The sequence below is a fragment of the Octodon degus genome, unplaced genomic scaffold, assembly GCF_000260255.1.
Source record: "Octodon degus isolate 3935 unplaced genomic scaffold, OctDeg1.0 scaffold00089, whole genome shotgun sequence".
In the NCBI taxonomy this organism is placed as follows: domain Eukaryota; kingdom Metazoa; phylum Chordata; class Mammalia; order Rodentia; family Octodontidae; genus Octodon; species Octodon degus.
Window position 1 is genome coordinate 1,876,526 of NW_004524665.1, and position 21,445 is coordinate 1,897,970.

At 40.6% G+C, this 21,445-nt stretch overlaps 1 protein-coding gene across 1 annotated transcript in view; it reads left to right on the forward strand.

Annotated features, from left to right (window-relative positions):
* Positions 1–21,445, forward strand: part of Sp100 (SP100 nuclear antigen) — a 94,508-nt gene that overhangs the window by 49,780 nt on the left and 23,283 nt on the right. Inside the window, exons 5-13 of the mRNA XM_023722059.1 lie at positions 3,721–3,864; positions 4,456–4,539; positions 6,258–6,338; positions 7,784–7,837; positions 8,370–8,474; positions 11,273–11,344; positions 14,589–14,702; positions 15,907–15,960; positions 19,733–19,837. Coding sequence (XP_023577827.1) covers positions 3,721–3,864; positions 4,456–4,539; positions 6,258–6,338; positions 7,784–7,837; positions 8,370–8,474; positions 11,273–11,344; positions 14,589–14,702; positions 15,907–15,960; positions 19,733–19,837 — 813 coding nt within the window. The remainder of the gene's footprint in view (positions 1–3,720; positions 3,865–4,455; positions 4,540–6,257; positions 6,339–7,783; positions 7,838–8,369; positions 8,475–11,272; positions 11,345–14,588; positions 14,703–15,906; positions 15,961–19,732; positions 19,838–21,445) is intronic.

Here is a 21,445-nt window from a genome sequence, read left to right on the forward strand (position 1 = left end):
AAGTGGCTGCACTGAGCTAGTTACCATATGCACCACCTCACACAGTGTTGTGGTGAGAACACAAAACCTATTCTCTTAGCAGTTGTTGAGACTATAATACATTGCTAATGACTACAGTCACTGTAATACGATGGACCCCTTGAATGTGTTTTTCTCATATCCAACATCTCCTCAACCCACTTCTCCTCTCTCTACAGTTCCTGGTAATTATCATTGTACTCCTATGAATTCGCCGCTCTCATACTGCACATATAAGTGAGATCATGCAACGTTCATTTTACTGTGCCTGGCTTATTTCATTGAACACAGTGTTCCTTTGGTCCGTCCATGATGTCACAAATGGAAGGATTTGCTTCATTGTTCAGCTGAAATAGTATTCCGTTGTGTACGCATATCATATTTTCTTTATCTGGTGATGTATAATTGGGTTGATTTGTATCTTGGTTTGTTTTTATGGTTTTTTGTTTTTGTTTTTGAGACAGGGTCTCACTATGTAGTTCGGGCTGGCCTTGAATTTACTATATTGTCTAGGGCTGCCTCAAACTCAGAGATCCTCCTGTGTCAGCCTCCCAAGTCCTGGGATTACAGGAGTACACCACCTTCTGAGCCATGTCTTAGGTTTTAAGAATAATACTGTACTCAACATGAGTATGTAGGCATCTTTGTGACATGCTGATTCCAGTTCATTTAGGTATATACCCAATAGTCTGTTTCTTGAATCGGTACTGTTCTATGTTTAGCTAGTCAAGGAATCTCCATACTGTTTCCCTGAATGACTGCATTAATTTATATGTTCATCATGATTGGACAAGGATTCCATTTCCTCTGTCCACACTAACACTTGTAATTTTTTGTCTTTTTGACAATAGCCATTCTATCATGTATGAGGTGACGTCTCATTGTGGTTTTGTTTGCACATGCCTACTGAGTGGTGAGGTTGACTACATTTCATGCATTTATTAGCCATTTGTGAAACCATGCTGAATTGGAGTGGTGAAAGTGGGCATCCTTCTCTTTCTCCTGATTTAAAAGGGAAATGTCTCAACTTTTCACCATTTACTATAATGTTTACTGGGTTTGTCATATATGACCCATATGTACAATGCCAATATATCTCTGCCTCTTTACTATGAATAAATTTTCTTTCTTTTGTCCAAATACTCAGGCTAGAAAATGATACTAGAGGTACTGAAATATTTAGGTACTTCCCAGGAAGTATTTTACTTCTCCATTAAACTTGAAAGAGAGTTTTGCAAGGTATATCAATCTGAGTTGGAATTTGTTTTCTCATAGGACTTGAAATACTTTGCTCCATGATCATCTTGACTTGGTGGTTTGTGAAGAGAAATCTGCTGTTGTTCTGATGGGTTTTCCTTTAAATGTGATCTATTTCTTTTCTCTAGTGCCTTTTAGTATGTTGTTCTTGTGCTGAATTACTGAGATCTTGATTATTGTATGTCTGGGTGTAGTTTTAATTGGGTTGATATTGTTTGGAGTTCTATATGCCTCGGTTATCTGAATTTCAGCTTGTTTCTCCATATTTGGGAAATTTTCTGCTATAACTTCTGCTCAATTTTTTTATGTCATTTGTGTTGTGTCCTTTCTTACTGATACCTATTAGACTTATGTTGTTCATATTTGCGTTGTCTTGCAGCTGTTGAATTATTATTTCCTGGATCTTTATTGTTTTTAAATGATATTTTCCTTTTCTGGTCACTAGCTGCAACACTGTCTTCAAGGTCTGAAAATCTATCTTCACTTTCATTCAAATGGTTTCGCCAACTTTTAAGGAGTTCTTAATTTGCCATGTATCTCTTTGAATCTGCTTCATGCATTCTATTTCTTACCTACATTGCTTGTTTAAGATTTACATCATTTTTATATCTTCCTTCCTGTATTTTTTTTTATCAGTGTTGTCTTTAGAAACTCTTAGTAATTCTTTCATCATAGTTATCATTCCTTTTTTTTTTTTTAACCTGGGAGATTATTTCTGATCTGATCTCCTCTATACCCTTCTGCAGTTGTTTCTTTACTTTAGTTGCTATTGTTTCAGATATTTTGAGTGTGTGACTTCCAATTTCTTGTATGCAGATGTCTCCTGGGTTTGTTCTGGGTGGGCTTGGGGCCTGAGATTGCATTTTGCTCCTTTGTTTTGTCATTTTCTATTTCAGAAAGAACTCTTTATTTTGATTTCTGTCATACTTTTTGTGAAAGTTTGACAGTAGGCAGCTGTGTCACTGTAATCAGAACCTCTCTTTAAAGGGTCTCTTCTTTAGGTGTCTCTCTTGTGTTACAGATTCTTGTTTTATGTGTGTACCAAGATTTTGCCTTCTCTGTTGATTGAGAGTGAGATATTGGTTTCCATTTGGCTCCATTCTCTGTCCTTTGGTATAGGGCTTTGATGAGGTTATTACCCAAGCACCTCCCAATATTACCCAAGGGAGAACATGTGGTTAAGGCAGATATGGTATTCTATTCACAGTAGTACAATTAGCAATATTAATAACAGCTAATGAAATTTAGAAACTGACAAACTTTTATAACTAATGAGTTCATACTTTAGGCCATAGGAGCAAATGTTATAGCTATACAACAAAGCAGATCATAAATTGAGAATTTGTATTTAAATTAGTTCCCCTGAGTTCTGTCTGAGCACCTCTCCTTGATGTACCTGAAGTCTTCCAGGCAGCCTAGTTCACCCAAGTTCCTTCCAGCCCTCTCCATACCATGAGGATCTGCACCGTAGTTCTGGGTCTCAGCCTGGGTCCCACTGGGCCTAGCAGAATGCCTCAGCTCACTGGGTCTAGTTCTATTGAACTTGAACTCATCTGGGCAGGCCTGGCTTGGGTCTGGCTGCTGGATTCTGCTCCTTTTGGCTGTGCCCCACCAAAGTAGGCTGGCAGCTGGGCCCCACTGGCAGCTGGGCTCAGCCTAGGTACATTCCCTAATAAATAATTTCTAAGATTTTTTTTTTTTAGCATGAAAGAACATTGAGGGCTGCCAAATAGCTCAGTGGATTAAAGCACCTGCAAGCAGGCACAGGGGCTGGGGGCTTTGATCCTCAGGCCTGCCATGCCGGGCCTGCCCCTGAGGCATGTTGAGACAGCAATTAAGACTGGGTGTGGTGGTGCTCGCCTGTAATCCCAGCTCTTGGGAGGCTGTAAACAGGCAGATCACTATGAGTCTGATCTAGTAGTGAGATCCTGAACACCCTGTAGACCCTTCCCTAAAATACAAAAAAAAAAAAAAAAGAAGAAGAAGAACATTGAATTTTATCTAGTGCTTTTCTGCATCTATTGAGGTAATGCTATGTTTTGTTTGTTTGTTTGTTTTTATGGAACCCGGGATTGAACTCAGGCCCTTCAACTTGCCAGGCAAGCACTTATTCTACTGAGCCATCTCCCCGGCCCCAATGCTATGTTTTTTGCTTACTTTGTGATCCTTGAAAATCTGTTCTTATCTATGTACACTGTATCATGGCCATAATCTTTTTTTTTTTTTTAAGTAAAAATTATCTTTCGAAAGATTGGAGTGAAGGTAAAGGGACAGGTAAAAATCAAAAGGCACAACAGAGGCACAGAGGAGAGAACTAGACGACAGAAAGGACAGAGGGGCAGCGGGGACTTCATCCCCACAGCAAAGCGGGAGGGCGATTGCTAATGGCCGGGAGGGTGTGGGAGAGGGCGAGGAATATTCTGTCTTCCTCACGATCTGGCCTAGGAACAGAGACACACACACAAGCCTTCCAAGTTAATTCCTGCTCTGTGGTTCTGGTGGATATAAAGAAGGAAAAGCCATTTTACTCAGATGAGGAGCAACAAACCCTTACCAGGGTGAAAAGGAGCCAGGCATCGGACATAATAGGTACGGCTACAAGGATTTGTGTCTTCCCAGGGCCGGCTCCCAGGTAAGGTCTCAGGTTTGTCCTCGTTGTCCACCAAGGCCTGGAACAGAGACAGGAAGGGGAGGACACAGGCGCCTGTGTAAGTGGATGCAAGCGTGTGGCTCAGCTGTAGAAACTGAGGAAATTCCAAAAGGCAGAAATGGACTGATGTTAGAAATGAAAAGAAGGCAAGAGGCAGGAGTTCAAGAAAAGAGGGGGAGGGAAGTCAAGGAATCAGGGTGGTCATGAGAGGAGATGGGGTAATCCCATCAAGCCAAGGAGGTGGGGAGAGAGGCCATTGCCATACACAGAGGCCACAGCGGGGGTTGCGGGCAGGACCCAGAAAAAAGGAGTGAACTGAGAGGTAAAGAGCCAGGCCACGTGATGGGGGTGGGAGGAGAGAGAGCATGAGGGAGGAGCTGAGCAGCTGGGCGCTGGGGTAGCTGCCCGAGCAGTCTGATCACCTTTGGGATGAGACCTCGCCCCAGTCTTCACATTAAAGGGCCTTGGGCGGGCTTAGCTTCCTCGTGCTGTGATTGTGGAGACTTACAGGGTTTCCCTTCTTTGCGCAGTCATCAGCAGCGATGACTCCGGAGGACTCAGCGATGGAGACGAGGTCCCCACAGCCTCCAGGTCAGCCCTGAGGAACGAGCCTGGTAAGGAGGCCAGGAGGGCAAGACGTGGGCTGTGGGAGGGGAGTCCAGAGTTCCTGCTGGTGTGCATTTATTCTGTATGGTGGGTCCAGGCTATCCTAGCACCCTAGTCTCTGTGTTGATTTTATTTAAACATTTTAAGAAATGCAGGAAGATGAAAAATTATCACACATTTCTTTTGAACAATTAGTGCTGCTGACAGATCTCTTTATATATGCATTGTACGCAGTTGCTATAGGCAGTTGGTACAGGCTTGCAAAATAATGACTTTGTTTTTTCTTACACTAATTATTTGCCGTGCCATGAGGTGGCAGAGTTCTCCAGTGCCTCCTTCCTATGGAGGACAGAATGCCAAATATTCCTGTCTTGGAAGATCATGAGATTATCTGGCCCCAAACTTGAGACTGCCAAAAGAAAACTCATCCAACTAGCTAACAGCAGAAATATTCAAGACAAAGTATCCTGAAATCCAAATTATTGTTTTAGACCAAAATTTTCAGCAAGTAATGGCACCTGGATTTTTCAAAAGACTTTTGCAAATAATTATTTGTTCTTTTCTTTACAAACTCTTAAAGGGTAAGCAGGGTAGACATTTTAGTTTCCTAGATGAGAAAACACATCACAGAGCTATTTAAAAGTCTTCTCCAAAGTCTCATGAACAACTAAAGAAAAAAACCCAAGTCTAGTGCCCTGGATTCTGAGTCACCTGTTTTGTAAAAATGTGAAACAGAAACAATTACCAAAATATTTTCTTGGTTCCCTCTGCAGCCTGAGTTGATATGAAATGTAAAAATCTGTAATGTACACATTGGTGGGTTTTTCTTTCCCTTTTTCCTTTCTGGATCCAGAGGATTTTAGCGACTTTCTCTTTAGGGAAAACACTAAGACCTAAAAGCAAATGAAAATATTGCATGGCCTAGAGGTTGCAGAAGAGCAATCCGTTAACAGCACATCCGTGCCTTTACTCCAGTTGCTCATAACACTGTTTACAGAAAAGCAGATTAGCTTCCATTTTCAGACGGTGCATATTTTTTTTCTTAGCGTGAGCAAAGTGCTCCATAAAACTTTCCCCAACTATGTCTATGACTCAAGCACAAAAGAGTATTCCCCACCTTGTGAAAGACTCAGGGAGGTAGCAGGGTGGAACAGGCAGAAGTGGCTCACCACCTATAACATAGGAGTTCAAGGTCATATGCAGGAAAAACAGAATAGAGGTCATGGCAGGGGATGGAAATGTGGCAGGAGAAGGAGAAGAGGTATGAAGTCAAAGGGACAAATGCAGGGAGAGAAAGGGCCAAGCAACAAGTTGTCCCTTGCTAGCAAACTGACTGTGCGCTAGGTTCAAACATGGAGTGTCCTCACCAGCTGGGTAGGTGACTTAGAAAAGCATGACTTTTCAGGGTTCTTCCAAGCATTCATAGAAGGGGATTTCATACTGAGTTGGCTCTTTGATCCCAACTGAAACCTTGAAAGAGCTGAATTTTTGTTTTTAAAAATTTTTATTAGTGTATGTTTGTGACACACAGTGACTCCAATCAGGGTGGGGGTTGGTGTGTGCTCATGCTGCACCCTGTACCTCCTGTTCCCCTCCCACCTCCCTTGCCTTCCTTTCCAGGCCCCCTTCCTGCCTCTGCAGCATCCTGCTCCCTGCGTTGGAACATGGCTCATGTGTTTTGCTTCCTAAACCATTGCATTTTATGTCTTTGTCTTCCTTTATCCAGAGATCAGTACGCATGACCCGCTAGAATCAAGTGAGGACAAAGAGACCCAAGAAGCTACTTGCTCGCATAAGATTAAACCAAGTAAGAACATTAGAGTTGCAACTCCTCAGCTAAGAATATCAGGGTCCCAATCTAGACCGCTGCTGTCGCATGAATTTTATTCTGAGCATTTCCTGTACACTTTGATTCGGAGCTCCTTGGGGACCATTTGCTGCATTTAACCTCCCTGTGCTACTGGAAAATTAAAGGTGTCAACAAGGCTTTAGAAACTATTGCTTAACAGGATAAGCCCAGCTGATACAATGAAAACAGAAAACAGCAAAAAATGAGCTAATAAATTTAGTCTTTTTACTACATAATCTATTAATACTAAAGAGTTGAAATAGCATACTTATTCTCTATCCTCCTTTACCTTCCATAGAGCACAATAAGCACGGGATTCCTCTGCATTAATATTATCTTCAGTCACAAGTTTGAAGTCTCCTAAAACTAACTTGTGTTATTACTTTTCACTTGGCTAGAAATGACTTCAGATCAACTACATTCAAACCCAAATTATAGCTACATGGTTGGCATACACTTGACTTTTATAGGACTTATATAAATAAATCTTCATACTATTGTCACAAAAACCTTAATAGGAAGTACAGTGATTAGGTAATCCCAACTTTATAGATAAAAAACTAAAGTAATGGATTAGAGTCTCATTTACAGAGCCAGCCAAATAGCTCAGTAGATTAAAGTGCCTGCTTAGGCAGATGTAATGGCCAGGGTTCAATCCCCAGCCTTGCTAGTCCTGCCCCTGAGGTATGCTGAGACTGCAATTGAGATCAGGCATGGTGGCACGCACCTCTTGGGTAATCCCAGCTCTTGGGAGGCTGAACACAGGTGGATCGCTACAAGTCGGATGTACATAGTGAGACCCTGTAGACACTGTACTTTAAAAAAAAAAAAAGAGGGGCTGGTGAGATGGCTCAGTGGTCTAAAGCACCTACTTAAAACAAGCTTAGCAAAGCACAGGGACTGCAGTTCAATCCCCCAGCACCACATGCCAGCCAGCCCCGCCCCCTGGTGGGCTGAGCTGGCCACACACACACAGACAAATAAATAAATAAAATTTAAAAAAAAATTTAAAAAAAGTTATTTATAGATTTTAACTCTCCCTTTTAGTAGACCAGTAGAAATCAGCAGTGCAATTATCCAAGCTGTCCTTCTTTCTTTTCTTACATAAAGAGTTTTTTAAAAAGCCAGATTGGATCACAATCTTATGACTTTAGTCCTAAAGAATGGGACTGAATGGAAGGAAAATGTTTTTCAAAACTTCTTTAGAGGGTTGGGGAGATAGCTCAATAGAATAAGTGCTTGTCTGGCAAGCGCAGGGTCCTGAGTTCAATCCCTGGTACCACAAAAAAAAAAAAAAAAAAAAAAAAAATCTTCATTAGAAGTCCAAGCCCATTTGCTGTGTGAGTTATTGTAGCACTGGTCATTTGTGTGCAAACAGTGATTTTCTCCCTTTTTCTTTACAGAACCTAGAGAGTTCAGAGATTCACCTACATTCAGAAAAAGCCCTCTAAAAAGAGGTAAGAAGTATGGTTATCAATGAACTGTATTTCCTTCAAGAGATTAATTCTAATTCATAGGATATGATCCCAGAGAAGTCAATGATTCAAATATAATAAAAAATTTTGTTATTTTTTAAAACAGAAGTGTAAATGTTCTTTTTATGTTTACAAGGGAGGAGTAGCCATTATACAAGGAAAAGGTGCATCTTTTCTGATTCCAAATTTCCATGTTTACTCTAAGAAACAAAGCTATAAAAGCATATACATAGTGATATAAGATCAACTACAGGTCCTTAAAAGGACAAGTGAAAGATGACAGTGTAAGAAGACAAAGGGCCAGGATGAAACTGAGAGGCCCATCAGAGGTAAAATCCCAGCCTCATGCTCACAGATTTGAGACAGGTCACAGAAGTCTGAGGGAGGGACATACTTGCCCTGGGAGGTCAGGCTTTCTATGTTTTCCCCAGTTCTCTTTGTATAAGATGTTCTTCCCCTTGGTTTCTTTGTCCCACACTGAGAGTCCCTTGGGAACATTTGGTCCTTTCTGCAGGAAGAGAACATGTCTCTGATTCTTCAGAATCCAGCGAAGAGGAGACACTCCCTGTATTCAACTTCTGGAAGCGCTCAGACTGGAGAGGTGGGCTGCATGCAACAGGTAAGGCCTGTCCTCCCTCCCCAGCTCCGGGAGATTGGGAGTCCTAGTCAGAGCTTGAGCAACACATCACAGCATGGTCCAACCCACTCTCTGATTTATTCCCTGTAGATGTTTTGTTTTGTTTTGTGAGGGGTTGTCCTTTTTTTTTGAGACATGGTCTTGCTATGCAGTTCAGGCTGGCCTTCAGCTTACTTTGTTGTTTTGTTTTTTGAGACAGAGTCTCATTATGTAGTTCAGACTGGCCTTGACCTCACTATGTAGCTTAGGCTGGCCTCAAACCTGCAGTGATCCTCCTGCCTCAGCCTGCTGAGTGCTGGAAGTAAAGGCAAGCACCACCATGCCTGGCCTTCTAGATATTGTGAAAATTGTAGAGAATTTTTAAATCTAGGCCTAAGAAGTCAACTGCAGTTGAATAACCTTTTATTACGTATCACCAGACCTGTGTACCCCAAAATATTGGACCGCCAGCATGCTTTCTCCTTCTGCTCATCTTCTACTTGGTAGTGAAGACAAAGACATAGTTTGCTGTTGCTTGGTTTTGTTACAAACTTGTTTAAAATTGAAAGACTTTGCTACTCTGTAATTATTGACAAAATGAAAGCCTTTTTGTTATCACCATTAAACTCACAGCTTTTAACAGTTGATAGTCAACATGATGTTGGCCAAATAGTGATCACTGAAAAAAATCTTGAGAGGGCAACTAAGGTCTCCGTTTATCTTTAGAACAACAAAAAATTGGCAAAATAAGGATTGTTCCTTCCTATTTCATAGATGGGGAGACTTCAGCACTTAAACCATGAAGGCGTTTTTGCACATTATATGGTGTTAGGAAGTGCCCAGAAGAAGCAGAACTAGCACCATGGGTTCAGCAAATGTCTCTGATGCTTTGTTCTAAACCGTGAAGCTTGGTGTATTTTAGAATTCAAAAGCACTTTATTATTTTAGGACAATGTACTACATTACAAAGCACCTGCAATAGAATCCAAGATAGAATCCCATTCTTAAGTTCACTGCAGAAAATTGCATGATATTTATGCCAAATGTGAGCATATTTTACAAGAACTCATAGTCATGCAAGTCCAGATTCACTGCTAAATTATTTGCAACCAACAAATGCATATTGGTTTCAAAATGGCTTTCATTTTCCAACTTGAGCTAAATAATTTTGGGTCTCTGCTCCATTGGCTGGAGATCTGTATTAAGATGAAAAGAGAATTAACCATCAGCGTCTTCATAGTTTTAATCCTGTCCACAGTGTGGGTACTCATAAAATGTACTGTCCTTGTAGTTATAGATCACTGGTTTCATTTTTCTCCTTTTTCTACATGGAAGACATAACAATTGTAAAAGACATCAGGCCAAATAAAAACTCTAGAAGTAACAGATACTCCCCTTTTCTACAATAGCTTCATTCAGACAATTCTTAATACCCTTTGAAATAACAAAATAGGAACCAAGCCACTAGAAAACCATACCCGTCAATCCTGACCAGGTTGTGTTTGGTTGAGTTGCTCCATAGGCTCAAGGTCAGGGATGGCAGAGAGGAAGCAGTTGAAGCCGAGGCCAGCTCCGAAAATGATCCACTGCTGAAAGCCGAAAGCAGAGGGGAAGTTGCAGGAGAAGCTGTTGTCAGTGAGTGTCAAAGACCTAGTCCAGGGGACAACGGAGAAAGATCCAGACCAAATACTTGATCCGGAAACAGAAACAGAGCTGGAGCAACTGTCAACTGGACATTCTGTCTCAAGCGCTGGAAGCTATATCTGAGATCCTCAAGGCTTCTGACATCAATGATGTCAACATACTTCTCAAAGGTGTTGCAGCCAATCTTGGGGAGTTTGGGCAAAAATTGGACTCCTAATAAGAATCCAGAAGAATCTACCTACTGCAGTCGAGCAGGCAGACTTCAATGCATGACTTGCATCCCTTGAGAAAAAATTCAAGTCCATCAACAACGTGGTCAAGTCTATGGATCAGAAGCTTGACATGTTACATGCCCGGCTGAGCCCTGGGAATCCAAGCACCTCTAGGGCAGCCCACGCAGAGATACTGGCCCAGCCGTCAGCACCGCCACTTCACCCAAGTTTATCTAACACACCCTCACCCGGCTATTTTCCTTCCTCTGACTTTGCATGGAGCTAAAAAAATAAAATAAAATAAATAAATAAATACATTAGTTTTAGATGATTCACATTATACATGTTGAGTTAGTTGGACTGGGCTAATTGGTTTAACATGTGCACCTGAAAGTGCACAATGGCCCAGCCCAATGCGTTTATTTTTCACTCATAAAAAAGAATAAAATAGTTCCCAAATATAGACTGTCCTCTGCTCAGCTCAATCATTTAGGGCTCAGCCAGGGGAGGTACTGACACATTTTAAATATTGCTTCCATGTCACCACCAGATAAAAAAGTCATGGGGCCGGGGAGATAGCTCAGTTGAATAAGCACTTGCCTGGCATGTGCAAGGGCGTGGTTCAATCCCCAGTTCCACAAAGAAAAGAGAGAGAGAGAGAGAGAGAGAGAGAGAGAGAGAGAGAGAGAGAGAGAGAGGGAAATGTGTACAAACAAGTAAAAAAGGTAAGAAATACAAGAAATGGTGACCAAAGGGAGAGTGTTTCATGGCAAAGCTGGTTTTGGCCGCAGCCTCAGGGCTGCTTCTTGGAGCAGTTGGTGATAGAATACACCTCAACCTCCTGCACCAGCTGCCCTTCTCCAGTTTCTTTCTAAACACTTCTCTGCTGGATTGGTGCCTAAGACCCAATCTAAGAGCATGAAGGCATTTTCTTTCTTTTTCCAGGGCTCAGCAATGGTGACTCTGCTGAACTGAATCATAGAGAAGAGCGCTCTGAAGCCCTAAGAAGTGGATCAGGTAAAGAAGATTAGGATGCCGAGCCTTGGTCCGCAGGATGTCAGGAATCTGAATTAAAAACAACTGTATTTCTGAGCACCTTCACTGCCTTGCATCCCGTTAATCCTGGGAACTCCTCATAACTTTAGAAAATGGAAGAAGGCAGGAAATAACTATAAACTCATGTTGCCAAGATGAGTCTTCTTAACTAAATGTATGTAATTCTATATTGTTACTGTAGAAGAAATAAATGACAAAATGATGTTACCTTTTTTAATACTCTCCTGCCTAGTCACACAAAGATCTTAAGTTTCTATCGACATGGTCATTTGTCTCTTGTAATTGTAGAAACCACAAAGGACAACTGGACCTCCCATGTAATTATAGACAGAAATAAAAACTTTGGATCAATCACTCTCCAATGTTAATATAGTTTTTGACAAATGTCCTTCCCAGCATAATTGGACTATATTGTGTTACTTCAGTGTCCTTTGACTAGTATTCTGTCATCACAAAACCCTTAAGACTTCAGCAGGCTAACTCTTGCAATCCTCATTTTAGGCTAAGGAATTAGATATACACACGTTATAAAGGTCAAACACCCAAAGGAACAAGAGGCACTAGTAATCCAAGTGTCTGACAGTAAATGACTATTGAATATGACAAATAGGAAGAAAAGAGCTATGCAACATGATCAGAGTTTAAACAGGTGGTAAAAGAAACCCAAAATATTCATAGGGAAATGCATCAGTACCTGATTCACGAAAAAAAATTATTTAATAGCAACAACAAACAAGGTACATAATATATAAAATACATGTGTATCACACATACATGGGTATATGTACATATTATGTGTATATATGTGTGTAATATGTACATATATATGTATGATATACATAGTCTGCCCAAAATGTGTACACCAAGATAAGAAAACTTGTATAAATATTTCAATGCTAAATTTACTGAGACATTGTGAGATTCATACAAGTCACCTTTGGCCTCTACAGTTACAAGAAATACTTAAAGTGGTGGCCATCAGCTTCCAGACATTTGTTAGTACAGTGAACTTCTGAAGTGTGTATACTTTTTTGGCCAAGATGATAGACATATAGATAGATAGATAGATAGATAGATAGATAGATAGATAGATAATAGATAACTGGCAAATATTTGTGTGTGTGTGCGTGCGCGCGCGCACGTGCACATGTGTGTGCTGAGCTAGATGCATTTCAATAGAGTGGTAAAGATGAAAGTCACAGACAGAGAGGCAGGGTAGGAATAGAAGTGCCTGTTTTGTATACAAAGTATCTAGAAGCTGGGGAGATAGCTCAGTAGATTAAGTGCCTGCCTGGCAAGCACAGGGTCCTGAGTTCAATCCCTGGTACCACAAAACAAAACAAAACAAAACAAAACAAAACAAAACAAAACAAAACAACAAAACCAAGTACCTGGAAGGATTACTAGAAGAACAAAGACAGAACGAAGATTAAGAGGATCCCTGCAAAAGCAATACAGGTGACTAGACAAGTCAGAGAGACATAGATTGGCAGATTTAGAGACAGAGTTAGAAGTGTGGAAAGGGGACCGTGGCAGGAACTGATAAAGAGAATAAAAAAGATGAGAAAAGAAACTAGGTCTCTGTTGGATCTGAGGGGGTCGCTGAGTGGAAGTGCTGTCTTCTGAACTCACTTGCAGGCTCCGGATTGCTCGGCTAGCTATCAGCTGAAGTTTATAGACTGGTGTTTCCTTATTTCTCTTCAGTGTCTTGTCAGTCTTAAGATTTCAGATGAATAGAAGAAGAGAATCAGAAGGGTATTAGACCTGTTAGCATGTGATAGAGCAACCAATTATGTGTTAGTCTTGTGTGCAAGCAGGAAAATTCTTCTTATCCCTCCTCAACACACACACACATGCACACACACGCCTGTCCCCAGACTCTAACCACTTTCTACAAGTTTGTAGGACCGGGTGCAAAAGAACAGTGAAGCTCCTAGAGGGAGGGGTGAGGCTGAGTGCATAACACAAGAAGAAAGAATGGGAAAGGTGGGCTGTGTCATCTAGTGGGAGGATGTCTGAAAAAGTGTCCCATCTTCCTAAGTGGGCATGGATCCAAGTGTACCAGACTGGGTGTTGTGGGGAGGGAGTGGGGGTGGAAAGAAGGATAATTTCCAAGTTTTCACTCAAAAGTTGTACCAGAAACATGGAAACAAAGTCCATGAAAGGCTTGTGACATAGAACGCTGACAGTGTGGTCAGTGTCAAAGGAACTGGGATTTGATGATGATGAAAGCAGTAATCTGTGAGGTCAAACTGAATATAGATAAAATGGTGATGACAGAGGCAGAGATTGGCACTGTAAAAATGGCTGGAAGATCAATAAGAAGATTGCCTCAGAAATAAAACTCAGCCCAGTAATATGAATGTAGAAAAACGTGTGGAATGAGATATATACAGGAGGTGACAAAGGCGAGGCATGAAAGATGAGGCATGGGGCCAGGGAGATAGCTCAGTAGAATAAGCACTTGCCTGGCAAGCACAAGGGCTTGAGTTCAATCCCCAGTTCAAAAAAAAAAAGATGAGGCATAATTGACACTATATAGAGAAAGTATGAAAAGGTAAAAAGATGGGGGGTGCAGTGTGAAAGGGGAAGGGCTGGAGATACTGCTGGATCTAAGACGAACAAGAACCAAAAGCAACTTGATGCAAGGTGTGCCTCATCGTAGCCATGAGTTTTCAAAGTGCTCTCAGGTATTTGAGTGGCCCCTGTCACTCCCTCAGATTACACGAAACCCCACCCAAGCATTTCATCCACTCCTATGGCTTCAGTCACCATCCACAACACAATGATTCCTAGCAGATCTCTCCAGTCAGCTGGCCTGCAAACTCTTTCCATGGAGAAGCCTCTGTCCAATGTCCTGAAGATCTTAGCTGCCATTCTAATGTCTCGAGACCTTCACACCCCAGAACTAATGCTCCTAGAAGCGCATGTATCATCTTTCCTCCCTAAAACCAGGCATTGTTCCTCCAGTGTCTTCTATATCTATAATACATTATTAATTAGCACTTTCTTGCAAGTGAAAAATTTTAGCATCATCTAGGAAGGGCAAGATCATACTGCATACATAGGAATGAGAAAAGAGATTCCAGAGATGGAGCCACTCTGCTATAGGAGTTAGGAGTAAGGAGTCGCTATGGTTGGGAGGAAGAAGGATCTGTAGGTGGAAGAGAGCATCAATGAACATTTTTTACAAATCACAATTTAGGAGCAGAGCTGCAAGGACCTGGAAATAAGTGTTCCTGTGTCATTTGCTCCTCAGAATGTGTGCCAGGAGGCCAGGAAGCAAGGACAGACAGTGGGCACACATCTTCCATGACAGGTAAGGTGCTCAAAGATCTTGGGGTGGAGAAGATGCCACAGACACAAATACCACAGACACTGGGTGATACTGTGGCAGGTGATCAGAGTTCTAGGAGAACAGCAGGCAGATTGGTTCACCAACAGGAAGTGAGCCCTCAGTCAGCAGGCTACAGGATACTAGGAATCTGCACCATGCTTCTCATTTCTTTTTTTATTTTTTATTTTAAAGAAAATAAAAACTAAAGAACATTTAAAATGATACAGAATTTCAAAACAAGATAGGAAATTAACAATTGGTACTATATTTCCTATTGTTGTCTTCAAATAGTTATTCAGATTACTAGATATAAGCATGCAAAATTGACCAAAAACTAAGCATGAGCTATTCCTTTTGATAAACCGATAGAAATTAGAAGTGCATCTGTGAGAACATGGGGACCAGGAACAAGGGCAATCCAGAAGCCCTTTCTCTGTATTGGCTTAACCCACCACTTTGGAACTGCAGAGGAGGGCTGGAGATTGGCTCTGTTGGTTATAAATGGATGCTGGAGTACAAACACACTGGTGAAAACGGCAGTCCCACATTCATTATGCTGGCACGTCAATACCAGAGTGTTGGTTTTATGTGATTTCTGTCCTCACCTGTGGAACAAACAAAGCCACATTCTTCAGCTGATAGACCTGGCAGATAGTAGGGTCACTTTGTCACAGCTTAGGAAGGCCTATAAATGCAAATGACCTTGATACCAGCCAGGAAAAATACCCCAGGTAACTATTTGTAACTAAAAATAAAGGATGGGGGCTGGGGAGATGGCTCAGTGGAATAAGCGCTTCCCTGGCAAGTGTAAAGGCCTGAGTTCAATCCCCGGTTCTGCCAAAATAAATAAATAAAAAATAAAGGATGTCCTCCAACATATAATTGATTTACATTGTTTTATTTCTATTAAGTTTTACAAATTTTTTTTAATCTTCATTAAAAATTTTAAACCTCAACCAGAAAACTGTTGCTAACGCTGTTGCGTAAAGGACAAGACTGGTCTGCGTATGTACTTAAGAGATTTCCCAAAGTCTTAGGGAATGAAAGGCAGATCCTCAGTGTCAATTTTGCACCCATCAGTTTTCAGAAGGAAGTCAAAGAAATGATGCTATGGTAGTATTTGTAATTTTAATTACAGCTCTCTAATTAAAGTACTGTTCTCTAATCACCATCTGTCACTTTCTAGATGCCATGCGTGTGGAAAACCACTCTGTGTTGGGAAATGACATTGGCAAAAGAAGTAAGAACAAATAAGAATTTGTTTTATTTTTATCTTACAAGTGCACTGTTTTAATGCTAAGATTATCACTATTTTCTATGCCATTTATATGACAAAAAATGAACGCCTTGTAAAGTAACACTGTATTCCTTTCAAAATGCTTATACCTTCATGATTTTTTATCCTGATTTAAAAATTTGTTTTTTATGGTGATTGTTTTATCAGAAATATGTCTTTGCATGTATAAACATACTTTGGGATATAATTTTATTTACTTAAATATGATTATATATACATGCTTTCCTTATGTGTATCTTTAAGTTATTAAACTAGGACTTTATAATGAAACAGTAAGCATTTAACTTTTTCAGTTGAATTATTAACACTGTTACTTCAGGGCCATTTTAACACAAATTACTTTCATTTTCACTGTGATAGCCACTTTTCTTTTGTGTTTGGTCTTTTGTTTTTCTTTGTCCTAGAAGTCTCTGTTGTAGGACACTGTTGGTGTTTCCCACTAAGGCGCTGATCTCCTGTGATGAATGACTGTAGAAATCCGCTCATGGTGTGCATATGAAGTCTGGGTCATGTGTGTTGCTAATAGTGTGTGTACTAGAGAATCTTTTGCCCTAAAGAGGTTTTAATTGGAAGACAGCAATATGCAATAGAACCACCAATGTTGAGTTCCTATCATTTTGCTTAGTGAAATTCTGTATCGTGCCTAAGTGTTTTTATTATTTTTTATTTTTAAAAACTAAAATAAAATAATTAAAATTTTTAGGGCCGGCCAAATAGCTCAGTGGATTAAAGCACTGCACCCAGGGTACACTGAGATGGCAATTGAGACTCGGTGTGGTTGCACGTGCCTGTAATCCCAGCTTTGGAAAGGCTATAAACAGGTGGATCGCTATGAGTACAATCTAGTAGTGAGACCCTGAACACCCTGTAGGCCCTTCCCTAAAATACAAAAACAAAAACAAACAAAAAAAAAAAAACAGATTTTAGCTGTCACTTGGACTATGCAGTGACTTTACCTCTTTGTACATTAGCTTTTCTTTTGCAGTTGAAGGAGCTACTAAAGAGAAAAGGAGATTCAGAGCTAGAATAACCCTGCTGGGGATGAATTTTAGGATAAACTCACAAAGCTCTCTCCCCACCCTCTTCCCAAGTTCTATGGAACCCCGATCCTAAATCCATTGAGCTGGCAGATTTATTGAGGAGAAATAGAAATACTTACTTATTCTTTTGTATTTCATCTACTGTTCTCTCACTAGGAATTTTCTTCTTCTTTTTTTTTTTTTTTTTTCGGAACCAGGGATTAAGGAATTTTCTTTACAATTCATGTACTTTCTAAATAGTTTTCTATAGCATATAAATCTGCATGTAACATCTTTTTCCTACTATATAGTAACTGGAATGAGTGTAAATGAGACCAAACTCTAAAATAAATACAGCAAGATAAATCAGATAACATAGAAAGAAAAGAAAAGAAAATTTAGTCTTTGCAAAGTGACTATTACTTGGCTCTTCCTATTCTTCCTCTGTTTTATCTACTGATCTCTCATGGGCTAAAAGAAAACAAGAACAAGGCTCTTCTAATAGACATTTCTACTTTGTATAGCGTCTCGGATAATTTGTCCTTGCTTAAAACTTTTTGGCCCAAATTACGCTTTCACTGATATTCAGGTCGTGACCACTGGTTTGTTATTGAGATATGCTGAATATTTTTTGCCCATATCTTTTTTCTGGGTGTTTGAAAAACATATTTTATTTTATTTTATTTATTTTTTTAAAACTTTATTTATTTGTGTGTGTGTGGCCAGCTCAGCCCACCAGGGGGTGGGGCTGGCTGGCATGTGGTGCTGGGGGATTGAACTGCGGTCCCTGTGCTTTGCTAAGCTTGTTCTAAGTAGGTGCTTTAGACCACTGAGCCATCTCTCCAGCCCTGAAAAACATATTTTAAATGAGTCACCTTTTCATAATGAAAAGTTGATACTAACCCAACCTCAAAGCTTTTTCTAAAACAAGTTAAGCACATTTACTCTTATTGATAAGACCAAGATGTTTGACCTTGTTGTGTTAATCATATTGACTTCTTTTATATATTCTAGGACTTGGGGTTTTTTTAAGTGCCAACACGCTCCATTCTGTCATCTATACATTTTTCATGCACGTGTAGGAACTACTGCTACTTAGAAAGGTTTGCATTTTACTTCCAGAGATTGGCACCAGGCAAACAGCTCCCTGACTCAAACTATCTTTTCCCACTTTCTTTACGATTACCTCTGGCGTGTGGCAAAGTTCTGGCTGGCAGTAGATGAGCAGAAGGCATGTGAGGCACTCTGGCTCTTTCCTTTGAAGGCAGTGGTGCAGCTAGAGTTTGGGGTGGTCCTTCAATTTGTGCCCCTCCATCATAACAAAGTGTTAACCTATTTAAATACAAAATTAAAATGATCTATAGAGAAAAACATTCATGTTTTGATGTATTCAAATCTTCATCTTATTAAAGTGGAGTAAATTGTTGCAATATAACTTTCCTTTTGGCCAATGACACCCCCTGAAAATGTCCTGGCCAAGGTGGGGCAGTGCTCCCAAAACTCCGACCCCACTCCAGCTCCACCCCACCTCGCACCACTGTTTGAAAGGGATTAGGCTGGGGAGATAGCTCAGTAGAATAAGCACTTGCCTGGCAAGTGCAAGGTTCTGAGTTCAATTCCCAGTACCACCAAGAAAAAAGAAAAAACAAAGGGCTGGAGGGCAGAGTCCATCCCATTTCCGTGTTGGTGATGGGAGGAGCCTATGTGGCCAGTGTCTAAGGAAGTGTGTTTTTGCTCCAGTCATCACTCTTAGAATTAACTTTCTCAGAATTCCTCTAAAAACAGAGATCCCATGCATTGTTGTTGTTGTACCTCCTAAATTTGGCTTCATTTTTCTAATGGATTTATTTTTCTTCCAGGAGTAATTATACTCCTTTGAGATGCCACCCTTTAATTTCCAATTCAGATTTATGAAGTCAGTGTGTCTTCACTGCTTTTGCCCTTGTGCTGTCCAATTGGAAGCCATGACAGTAACATTTTTCAGCTACTGAAAAAAACTTCACCTTTACTCCTGGATTTGTCAAAACAATACCCTTTGATTCCAAGCTCTAAAATACATAAAGAATTAAAAATTATAAGAAATTAAATAGGAAAAAATAAATAAATTTAAAATAAAAATAAAATAAAGAATTAATGCCACCTCATATCCTTCTTCCTATCCCATACGTTGTTGTTGTTGTTGTAGTTGTTGTACCATTATCAAATGAAAACATTTTCCTCCTAAATTTGACTTCATTTTCCTAATGGATTTATTTTTCTTCCACTTACCTCTTAACTTCTTGCTATTAGAAACTGATCATCGCTTTAGCTTTCTGAGGCTAGGACGCTGCTGAGGCCTGAGTCTGCTGCTCAAACGCTTTTCTTCTCTGTCAGTCTCTGTAGGGACTCAGTGCCTTTTCAGTTTCCTGTCTCGTAAATGGGCAAACTTCATGCGTTCATGTAAAGGTATTGTGGAGATAACTAGCACTGTGTCAATGTGGAGTTTGTGTGGTTATTTTTCCATGTCATGATACCCAAGACAAGATGTTTCTAGCTAGGGATTAAGGCCCGCAGAAGAGAAGTGGAATGAAAACTTAACAAAATACTATAAAACTTAAAATAAAACCCTAGAATACTATTAAAATATAAAAGCTTGCAATTCTTTTTTTTAAATTCTTTTATAATTTTAAAAGATTATTTTCTTTTTCTGTTTGAAGGAACAAAGAAAAGGCATACATGTAAAATAAAGCCTCTCCAAAAACATAAGAAGAAATACAAGAATTCTCTCCATTTAGCTTCCTGTAGCCCTGATCTTCTGCCAGGTACCATCCTGCCATGGCTCCAACACGTCCTACGGGCCATGAGAACGTCAAAACTAATGGATTATGTGATGCATCACGTAGCAAGGAGATCCCAAAATACGGGCTTAAACAAAACAACTTCATCTCTTTCACGTAGCACTGCAGAAGTAGCAGGAAGACTTTGGTCCTTGCCGTGTGCTTGGCCTTTCTGGGTCCAACAAGGCTGATCTGTCATGTTCCTCCAGCCAGTGGGCGTGGGAGAAATGGACAGGAGAGGCAGACGTTCATCTCTCCAGCAGAAATATCCCATTCACATTCCGTGGGCCATACTTAGTCACATGGCCAGAACTGGCGAGTGAGCCTGAGAAATATAATTCCTGGCTCGGTAGTCACAGGCGCAGCTATAACTATTCTTCTGGAAGAAATAAACAATGATTTTGGGGGAGTGGCAAGTAGTAACCTGCTTGCTGACATTGTGTACATGTGGGGTTTGTACCCAAGGTCCTACATTCCCTCAAGTAAGGAGGAAAACATAGACTCTGTGAATTCAAACCTCCCGTTTTTGTCAGCTGAGGCTCTGGCAGGAACAGGAGCAAGAACCTGGAGTGCTGTGTAGCCAGAGACTTCTGACAGCAGTGAGGAAACAGAGGAGCAGGAGCAACATCAGACAACAGAGTAGCACTGAAGAACACAGTGCAAAATAGAATGAGGAGAAATAGGCAGAAGCAGCATGAATCACTTAAGCAGGAGTGGATAGTGTGAGCCCTTCCTGGTCCTCATTGTAGCCCAGGAAGTTTATATTTGTAATACCATGGAAAAGCTATTGGAATCATAGCAAGTTAATCCCAATCTATCACTTCCAATGCAACCCTTGGTGTGAATAAAGACACTAAGGCATATTTGTAGTTGTAGGGAACCAAGGGTCCTAAATCCAGCTACAATAATGGTTAACTGGAACAAGGGCCTTGACTCGGGGCTGAACCTGGGTTTTATTAATTCGTGAAGAAAGGAGAGGCTTGGGAATGAGTGACTGAGAGTGGTGGGAAGTAGGCGAGTGCTGGGAGCTGGGCTGGGGAGGAGCCCTGAACTCACCTCTGCAATATGCAGAGAAGGATCTGCAGGAGGAGCCAGCAGCGTGACACAGCTGAGGTAGCATCTAGCGTTTGGGGCCAGTGCTACAGCTCTGTAATCTCTATGCCTTGGGAAGTCATAGGCTCTCTCGAGAGGCTCGGTCTCAGCATGTGCTTATGCAGCTGATCAATCTCCCTGGTCCCTGTTTCCATTGCTTTTGATTATTTCTGTTTCCTATGTATTCATAGATACACTTAGTAAACACAGTGTACTCTCGCGAAGTTGAAGTGCAGAGTTTGTTAAAACCTAACCAACAATGGTTCACGAAAAACCCTGAAATTTTGCTGAAATTTCAGTTATCCTCTGCAGTTGTTTTGTTTCTTGGGAGGTTTACAAGTAGCCAATCTAGAGCTGGGGAGATATCTCAGCCATATAATTGCCTGCCTGGCAAGCAAAAATCCTGAGTTCGCAAGGTCCTGAGTTTGATCTCTGGTACCTAAATAATAAATAAATAAATAAATAAATAAATAAGTCAACAAATCATTAAAAAAAAAAAAA